The following is a 9,959-nucleotide window of genomic DNA, read 5'->3' as shown; positions in this document are numbered from 1 at the left end:
GCCCACGAGGCCCGCCCGCGGAGGAGGGAGGTGTCCACGAGGACCGCCTGCACAGGAGGGAGGTGCCCACGAGGCCCGCCCGCGGAGGAGGGAGGTGCCCACGAGGCCCGCCTGCAGAGGAGGGAGGTGCCCACGAGGACCGCCTGCACAGGAGGGAGGCATTAGCAACGAGTGTGCTCACCCAGGTATCCAGGGCAGGGACAGCAGCATGTGGCAAGCCACCCCTCGTTGTCAGCCACTGTTACACAAGCAAGGCGCCTTTCCTTGAGTCTCAGAATCCCTCTTAACACAGCACTCATGGCGAGCGACTACTGGAGTTACTTGCAACTCCCACTGTGCACCTGTGGGTCTGGGTGTACTTTCCCCAGGCCTCTGGCCTAGACTAGGTAGCTGGGAAGTGACTCATGGGACGGGCCTGGCTGAGTGGCTCTAGAAACTATCTCAGGGCCTCCCAGGTGACTGGCCCCGAACTACAGTGTTGTGGAAACGCAGACGGGGTGGAACTGCCCTCTGCCCACTCGCCGCACACCTGACGCTCGTGTGGACCCTTCCTCCCCACTTCCAGCTTACCCAGATTGTCACTATGACCAGGCTGCATCCAAGGAGGCGGGCCTCCCGGGACCACTTGCCAGGGCCGCACAGAACCGCCTGGGCCTTCTGCCTAGGGGACCCACTGCCCTCGGAAATGTCAGGCCTTCGTAAGGGCTGTCTGGGGCCACTGCCCCGGCTCAGGGGCGTCCAGCTTACCCAGGTAGTAGAGGCGGTGTGAGTGGGGGCCCGACTCGTCTGTCTTCTGCACAAACTGGAAGTCGTGGGGCGCCTTGTTGACGATGAGGCCCGAGTATTTGCGGCTGCCGTGAATGATGTTTCGGAGCCCCTCCCACGAGTGCTTCTGCACCTGGAAGCGGGATCCCGGCTCCTCCATCTCCACGGTGTCGCCCCGTTCCGACGGTGCATCCGCCGTGGCCATCCTTGCCGCCCCTTCGGAATTCAGCGAGAAACTATGAGGAGGAGGGGAGCGGGCAGGAAGACGGTGAGAAGGGAGCACCGTACCCGAGGTCCCTCACCAGACCTGCCCTGTCAACCATCACCAAGCCCCGCTGGCCCCACTCAAGATGTTTCGGGAATCTCTGCGCTTCTCTCCAACACCCCTTCTAAGGTCCGACCCACTGCCACCTGTTGTCTGAATGATTGCAACCGCCGCCTAAGTGGGCTCCCCACATCCCTTGCAAATTTGGTTCCATCACACAAAATCTCCCCTCGGCGTCCCAGATCCCCCGGATAAAAGCCTGAGTCTGCCGGGTCCCTGCCAAGTTCTCAAACCTCATCTCCCTGATCACGGTGCCCCAGTCATGCTGGCTTCGCAAGACTCCTCCAGCAGGCCATGTTCCTTCCTGCCCCAGGGCCTTTACACACACTGTCCCTTCTGTGGGCAACAGCACTCTCTCGCTCTCTTTGTTTGACAGACTTCTAATCTGATCTCAGCCTAAACACCAGGTCCTCAGAAACCTTCTACAGCCATCCACACTGAAACTGGTCTCCCCATTATCTTTCATGTTAAAAAAAAAAAAAAAAATTTTGCCACTGAATTGACTTGACTCACAGTGACCCCATGTGTGTCAGAGTTGAACTGTGCTCCATAGGGTTTTCAATGGCTGATTTTACAGAAACGGATTGCCAGACCTTTCTTCCAAGATGCCTCTGAGTGCACTTGAACCTTCAACCTTCTGGTGAGCAGCTGAGCGCGCACACTGTCTGCACCACCCAGGGGCTCTGCCTTTCACATACACCTGGGTGTTTACCCCTCCTTCGACATCTTCACTGGGACGCTGAGTACTTGTTTAACGTCCATCGTCCCTGTGTCTGTCTCAAGTGAGGTTGAGTCCCCAAGGCCTGACGGGGCGCTGGGTGCACAGTGGGCATTCCCCAGACAGCTGGGGCCGGAAGGACACCTGCAGAGAAACACACTCGCCCTCATAACGAAGCCCTGCTGTGCGCTGGGAACTAGCGACCGAACCCTGTCCCTCCTGCTGTTACTCCTGCGGCCTACTGTCCCGCAGGGTGAGACTCCTGGGTGTGCGTTGGAGGTGCTCAGGGAAATAGGACACCACCATCAGGGCTGTTACAAAGGCGGTAAGAGGACCAAGGCACGCACGGCCCCCCAGGGCGTCCCCTCCCACACGGAGGCGCCCCTTGCTGCCACTGGCAGGTCTGGCTAGGTCAGTGTTTGTTTAGAGAAATCCAAACACGGCCACGGTGCCCCAGTTCTAGAAGGGCTCGAGAGGCCCCGCGAGTGAGGAAAACAGCGCGGTGAGGAAAACGAAACCGGGCCATCCTGGCTGTCCTCAGCGCACGCCGAGGGGCCCAGGCCCAGCTGGGAGCCATGAGCCCGGGCGCCGCCTTCTCGTCCTCTGGGATGGCTGGCTTGGCTCAATGCAGGGAGAAGGAGTGTAACCTGCCTCTCAACAGTTAGGCGCTCGACTACTCGCTGAAAGGCTGGCAGTTCAAACCCATCCAGAGGCACCACGGAAGAAAGGCCTGGCGATCTGCTGCCGAGAAATCAGCCGCTGAAAACCCTATGGAGCACAGTTCTACTCTGCACACATGGGGCCACCATGAGTCAGAGTCGACTCCATGGCAACTTACAAAAGCGACCCCACCCATGGGACAGGGCAGCGTGGACAGAGAGGATCAGAGAAATGAAGGGCTGAACTGGGTGGTTCCGCTTGACTCTGATGCAGAAGACTTTGTCCCTTGCCAGCAAGAGATCCCCCGCCAGAGCAAACGCCACAGGAAAAGGACATCAGCTGGCTTCAAGAGGCAAAAGGGAAGAGGCACAAGAGCGTGGCTGAGCGCCTTCGAAAATCAGGCCCCGCAGACGTCACTGCACCTGGACCACCCAGCGAGGTGTGACCCTCCACTGTGGGGAGGAAATTGAGGCCAAAAGGGCAGAGGGGCCGTGCCCGCCAGCGCCCAGAGAAGGAAGAAAGGGGTTTCGTTAGGGCGACCTGACTCCCAGCTGCCCCCCAAGGTGCCATGTGAAGAGTGGGACACAGATCGTAAACCCCTTTCACTCCCGGGACTCCGGCCTCACCCCGCACAGCAGCGGGTCCTGGGGGCCAAGCCATAAGACCAGGACAAGCCTCACTGCAGCCTTGGAGGGCTCTGTCCTATGGGAAGGCCAGGGGTGGGGGCACATCTCAGGCAGGGAGAGCAGAGCCCCCCCAGCCGAGGGGTGCACGGCACACAGCCCCTTTGGAAGGGGATTTCTGAGGCCCGCCACTGCGGGTTTCAGAGGTTGCTTTCCAACTCCGCCCCCTAACCAATGAAAGGAGAAGTGGTTTCCCCTGGCTTGGTTCTAGGGAGGCACAAACAGTTAACACACTCAGCTGGTAACTGGAAGGTTGGCGGTTCAAGTCCACCCAGAGGTGCCTTGAAAGAAAGGCCTGGCGATCTACTTCTGAAAAATCAGCCACTGAAAACCCTATGGAGTACAGTTCTACTGTGATACACGTGGGGTCGCCGTGAGTCGGCGTCAACCTGGTGGCAACTGCTTTGGTGTTTGGTTCTTTTTTGGAGCTTGGTCCCGTGTTCTCCATTGCAGAGCCTGGTGAGGAGCAAGCGGGCATGTCCCTCCTGCCCTCCAGCCCAGAAGGAGCACGGTGTGTCCAGCTCCTCTAGGGATGGCTTTGAAGACATGGACCAGAGGGCTGCAGGGCTGTCAGGGCCCTGAGGCCATATGGGCCACGTCCAGGGGGGACAAGGGACTTGCCGACGGCCACATGCTATGCTCCCAGGCCTGTGCAGAGCTGGGCACCGGGGGCCGCCGAGCGCTGGGGGCTACTGGGCAGGGTTAACCAGATGCCAGACTGGAACTGGCAAGGGCTCAGGACCCCACCCACCCATAGCACTGCTGACAGCAAGCCCAGAACATGGGGCTGGGAAGCCTCTGACCAGCCAGAGCCCCTCCTCCCACTCTGCCCCCTGCCCATTCAAGTCCTGCACACGGCAGGAAAGCAGACGTGAACTACGGAACTCCCGCCGTCTGAGAGCCTGCTGGGCCACTGACGGAGTCACGGGGCCTGTTTATTTCCATGCAGACCCTGGGTGGGGCACATGGTTAAGCACCCAACTATCGGCTGAAAGGTTAGCAGTTCAAACGCGCCCTGAGGAGCCTTGGAAGACAGGCCTGGTGATCTGCTTCTGAAAAGTTGCAGCCTTGAAAACCCTACGGAGCACTTCTACTCTGCACTCGTGGGGTCGCCAGCAGTCAGAATCAACCCGACGGCATTCAAGAACACGTTTATTTCATCGCAAAGAACAGTAAAAACGACCTTGCCTCTGATCACTGCCGCTTGCACAGGGAGCAAAAATACAGTCCAGGAGATGAGAAATGAAAGGAAACATTGGGAGAAGCTTCAGGGAACCTTCTAGATCGGCCAGGTCTCCAAGCCAGGCAGCTCGAGTTCCCGGATGGGGTAAAGCTGGGTGTTCTTCTAGCCCTCTCGCATGCTGCTCTCCTGTCCAGGAGCAAAGACCTGACCACAAAGAGGGTGGGAAGGGGCACAGGTGGGAGGAAGGTGGTTCTTATGTCCCCAAAGGGCCATTTCCCCGCCCAGCCCTGGGCTGGGGTTCTCCAGTCAAGAGTTGACAAAGCTGGGAAGAGAGCAGATTCCAAGCCACTTAACTCAAGGCTACTTATACGCCTGCCAATGGGTAGGACGCCCTGGAAGCCCGTGACGTGCCCAGCGAACAACTCCAACCTTCTGAAGGCAGATCAGATTTCTGTGACCTCTGTCTGGGGCATCAAGAGTGGGGAACCATGTGTCCCCTTGGCTTCCGTTAGAGACCCAGTCAGGTCCGTCATGGGGGACAGAGGGAAGGCAAGGAAGAATCGAGGAATCCCGGCATCGGCCACTCCCCTCAGAGTTCAGTCGACCACAGAGAGATAAGGCGGGAAGGAGGGTGGAAGCTCGGAGGCTGCTCATCAGGCGCTAGGCAAAGATGTGTGTGTGTATGATGGGGGACCTACTCTGTGTGTGTGTGTGTGTGTGTGTGTGTGTGTGTGTGTGTGTGTGAGGGGCTGGAGGAACCTACTGTGTGTGTGTGTATGTGTGTGTGTGTGAGGGGCTGGAGGAACCTACTGTGTGTGTGTGTGTGTGTGTGTGTGTGTGTGGTGGGGTAACCTACCGTGTGTGGTGGTATACCATATGTGTGTGTGTGCATGTGGGGGGAACCTATTCTGTGTGTGTGTGTGTGAGGGGGTGGGGGAACCTACTGTGTGTGTGTGTGTGTGAATGGGTATGTGCGTGCATGTACGTGAGGGAACACCTCACGGGGGTCCCTAGGACTGGGCTCTGGAGCTGCGGCCCTGAGTGGGGGTTCCCAAGCACACGGCACAGCATCCTCCACCCAACAAGGGGCGCCCCTGCCGTCACCTGGGCCTTGCACTCTCACGGCCAGCTTTTGCAGAGTCTGAGCCCCCGGTTGGCACAAACGATTAAGTCCTCAGCTGCTAACCGAAAGGGTGGCAGTTCAAGTCCGCCCAGAGGCACCTCAGAAGAAAGGCCTAGTGACACTTCCGAAAACTCAGCCACTGACAACCCTCTGGAGCACCGTTCTATTCTGACACGTGGGGTCCCCAGGAGTCAGGTGCGCTGGTTTTACAGTCAGTTCACAGCCCACGCTCACCCAGGCCCTGGGCTGTGTGCCGGTGAGGGAAGGCAGGCTGCTCACCACCAGGAACTGTCCACAGGGCCCGGGAGGCCGCCTGCTGTCAGATCCGGCGCCCAGGGAATCGCCGTGCCTGGGGAATCCCTGTCGTCGCAGACCGTGGTTCCCTCCCTGTCTCCCGAGCGCCTGTTCTCACTAAAAGCAGAGGAGCCTAAGAGTACTAGCAAGCGACACCGAGCCGTTCACGCGGTCGAGGGATTCCTGGGGGCCTCCATCTCACGCCAGCACTGACTGCCGCCCTGTGCTGTTCACACAGACTGTTCAGTCCTCACCGTGACCCTGGCAGCTGGTTCTAGGAGCAGCCCGGTCTTGGAAACCGAAACACGGGCTCAGGGAGGTTGACTGAGCCACCCAGCGGCACCCAGAGAGGGAGAGGAGCCGAGCCCAGGTCTGCTGGACACCAAAACCCTTAGTGTCCTAGCCGAGCCCAGGTCTGCTGGACACCAAAACCCTTAGTGTCCTAGCCGAGCCCAGGTCTGCTGGACACCAAAACCCTTAGTGTCCTAGCCACTAAGCCAAGGAATCCCTGGGTGGTGCAAACGGTTAAGCACTTGACTACTAGCCAAAGAGTTGGTGGTTCAAAACCATCCAGAGGCGCCTCCGAAGAAAGGCCTGGCCATCTACTTCTGAAAAAATCAGCCACTGAAAATCCTGTGGAGCACAGTTCTACTCTTGACACACGTGGGGCAGCCATGAGGCAGAATCGACTCGACAGGAGCTAACAACCACCACGAAACAGGCCTACTCACTCGTCCAGTGGCGCTCAGCCAGGGCCGATTCTGCCCCCCAGCGGACACTCAGCAATGTCCGCAGACATTTATGGCTGTCACAGCTGGGGGTGAGGGATGCTACTGAAACCAAGTAGGTGGAGGCCAGGGATGCTGCTCAACATCCTACAGTGCCCAGGAGGCCCCACCTGGTGACCCCACAGATGACAGCTCCGGGCGGGGACCCCGACCCTGCCTCCTACCTTCTCCAATGCCCTGTGTTCCCGGTGTCCAGGCGCAGCTTCTTAACCTTCCGCATGAACCAGCTGGCGGCCTTCGGCAGGGTGGGGGCCTGCGAGGAAGAGGGCGAGCCATGCGGCTGCAACCTGGGGCCCAAGCTCTCCGCCGCCTCCCATTTCTTGGGGCAGCCGCCGGGAACGCCCCGATGCTGAGGCGGCTGGTCCAGGCCCTGCCCTGAAACGCGAGAGGGTGCCCAGCATTTGCCAGAAACCCGCATCTTTTTCTCTGAGCCGTTCTCCCAAGGTGAAAAGTCCCCAGGGGAGGGGGGTTTCAGGTGACTCTAGGGACATCATCTGCAGGGCGTGCCCCGGAATCAGAGAACTCCAAATCCCTCACCAGGCCAGGTCCCTGACGGCCTTGCCACCCTCACCTTCTCCCCCTGCCCTGGACCACTGGGTTCCTTCCTCTTCCCAAAACACACACACATGCTCTCCCACCCCAGGGCCTTTGTACTTGCCGTCCCTCAGCCTGGGACACCCTTTCCCTGCTTTTGGTGTCACCTGCTCTCTCCTTCAAGTCCCCATATCACCTCTTCAGAGGTCTTCCCTGAACACGCAATCAACGGGGCTACCTCGTCACTCCCGTCACAGAACCTGATCTTTCTGCACAATATTCAGTCTGGGGCAACGGCACTCAACCAGGGACAACTCTGCTCCCCAGGGGACACTGGGCAAGGCTGGGAAACATCTGTGGTTGTCCTGATGGGCGAGGGGGTGCTACAGGCATTGAGTGGGTGGTGGCCAGGAATGCCGTTAAACACCCTACAGTGCACAGGAGGCCCCTTGCCAAAGATGATCTGGCCACGAGCGTCCACAGTGCCAAAGGCGAGACACCCTGAATTAATCACTTGTGAAAAAATTGAGTTTGGTCCCTGCTCACACCATATACAAGAATAAACTCCTGCTGGGTCAGACGGTGTAAACCAGGGGGACCCTCCAGCTCCTGTGACTTCCCCCTCCTCCTCCCCACTCAGTGTGTGGATTTAAATGTGGGCAGTGTCCTAGGATTCAGTAGGTCAGATGATTACGGGACACAGAGTCTCTTGGGGGTCAGTGGAATCCCCTAACCCAGGGGTTCTCATCCGGGTGATTCAGCCCCCAGGGGACCCGGGGCGATGTCTCGGGACATTTATGGGTATCACAACTGGGGGGTGCTACTGCCAGCGAGTGGGTGGAGACAGGGATGCTGCTCAACACACTACAGTGTACAGGACGGCCCACCCCAGAGGACAATCCAGCCCCTGTCAGCAGTGCGGAAGGGGAGAGACCCTGCTCTAGGCAAGTAAGCCCACCTCGCTGGAACATCGGCTCCACAGGAACAGGGTCAAATCTGTCCTGCACCCAGACTGTGCCTGGCACACGGATGGTCCTCAACAAACTGCTCAGCTTGAATGGCTGAGTCAGTGTTCACTCTTGAATGCAGCCTAACGCTAAAGGGACCATGGCTTAGTCGGAGCCCAACTACCTTTCCAATAGGCCCAGCCCATTTAAAGAAAGAGGTCCCTGGCTGCAAGACAGAGATCATAATGGCAAAGGGGACACAAAATGTCACCACAAAGCAGCACTCCTGGGCTGTGTAACTGTGGGGAAGCCACTTAACCTCTCTGGGCCTCAGTTTTCCCAGCTATGAAATGAGACTCTGGTACCTATGCCTAGCGCTATGGTGTGGATGATGTACATAACGCTTTTGTAACCCTGTGCTGGACATATCATAAACTAAATTGCAACTCATGCCGTCAACGAAACAGGCTATTTAAAATCACACGAAGGAGAGACCTGGGCTCCAGCCCCTTTCAGAGCCAGAATCCAAACCACTTGCTGGTTAAGTGCCAGGTGCTACGTTAGGTGCCAGGGACACAGCCACACCTCCCTGAAGCCCTGGTGTGACTGGCACTCTCCCCTTTCTCCCCCTGAGGACTTCAGAGGATTCTTCCCAGGGGCAGCTGGAGGGGCACACTGGGTGGGAAGTGAAGCCTCCAGCAAGCACACAGAAAGCCGCAGCCACCACCTGGGTCTGAGCCAACTGCCCCTGAGGGCAGTGCCCCAGGACCACAGAAAACCATTTCTGCTGGTGGTGCAGCGGTCAAGGGCTCAGCTGCTAACCAAAAGGTCGGCAGTTGGAATCCACCAGCTGCTCCCTGGAAATCCTATGGGGGCAGTTCTACTGTCCTATAGGGTCGCTATGAGTCGGAATCGACTCAATAACAATGGGCTTTTCTATGTCCCAGAAGAGTTCCCGGGTGGTACAAATGGCTAACATGCTCGGCTGCTAGCCAAAAGGTTGGCAGTTCAAGTCTACCCAGAGGTGCCTCGGAAGAAAAGTCTGATGATCTACTTCCCAAAAACCAGTCACTGAAAACCCTGTGGAGCACAGTGCTTCTCTGTCACATAGAGGATCGCCATAAGTCAGAGTCGACTCATGTCCTAGAACAGGCAAATGAACCCCACCAGCCCACACCCCGCCCTTCCGGGCTACCCAACCCCAGCCCAGCTGACCTTCTAAAGGGCCCAGGTAGCCTCCATTCCAGCTGCAGGCATGGGACAGCGACCTTGATGAAACAAATGTGTCATTAACACGGGGGCTGGAGGGGCCAGCTAGCCATTTGCTTTCTCCCACTTGGGCCCGTCAGGGCTAATTCTCCCTCTGGGGATAGATGGGAGTCTCAAAGCCCTGCACTGCTGTCTTCACCGCCTGGGCTGCCCATGGGACAAAAGCCTTCCCACAAGGCCCAGTCCCCCCAGGGGCCAGCCAGGGACTCCAGGGATTGGTGACTCCAGTTCACACCCCCTGGGCCTTCGTCCCAGCTACTGGAAAGCAGGTTCGTTCCTGCCGCTGAGCCAGACCCCGGCTCTCCCATGGGGTGGGTGTGCTTGCACGGGAAGGGGGAACAGGGCGGGACCTCCAGGGCCTGCAGGGAAGTGGGGGTCAAGGTCTGAAGCGAGCACAGCGTCTTGGGTGCGGCCACCTCGCGAAGGGGTCAGAGCCTGCTAGGTGACAGGCTCGGGCACCCGCAGGAAAGGTGGCGGGGCCGGACCGAGAAGGCGAGCGGCTAAGCGATGGCCCAGCGGAGGGGAAACTGAGGCTGGGCGCAGGAGGGGCCGGGAGGCCGGCCAAAGGCCAGTCCGGTCCGGGGATCGGGGAGGGCACCCGGGAAGGCGGGCGGTGGCGGGTCCACGGCCCGGCCGAGGCGGGACGGGGCGGGCGGGCGCTGCTCACCGG

The 9,959-nt window shown here is 58.9% G+C and overlaps 1 protein-coding gene across 1 annotated transcript in view; it reads right to left on the bottom strand.

The window, feature by feature from the left end:
* Nucleotides 1-6,786, bottom strand: part of DPP9 (dipeptidyl peptidase 9) — a 51,038-nt gene extending 44,252 nt beyond the window's left edge. The window contains exons 1-2 of the mRNA XM_023733276.1: nt 6,704-6,786; nt 748-1,001 (exon numbers count right to left, since the gene is read on the bottom strand). Coding sequence (XP_023589044.1) covers nt 748-1,001; nt 6,704-6,759 — 310 coding nt within the window. The 5' untranslated portion in view covers nt 6,760-6,786. The remainder of the gene's footprint in view (nt 1-747; nt 1,002-6,703) is intronic.
* Nucleotides 6,787-9,959: the final 3,173 nt, after the last annotated feature.

This window comes from Trichechus manatus, unplaced genomic scaffold (assembly GCF_000243295.1).
Source record: "Trichechus manatus latirostris isolate Lorelei unplaced genomic scaffold, TriManLat1.0 scaffold00057, whole genome shotgun sequence".
Classification (NCBI taxonomy): Eukaryota; Metazoa; Chordata; class Mammalia; order Sirenia; family Trichechidae; genus Trichechus; species Trichechus manatus.
Note: the sequence above shows the minus strand (reverse complement) of the source record. Positions and strands in the feature narration are given on the sequence as shown.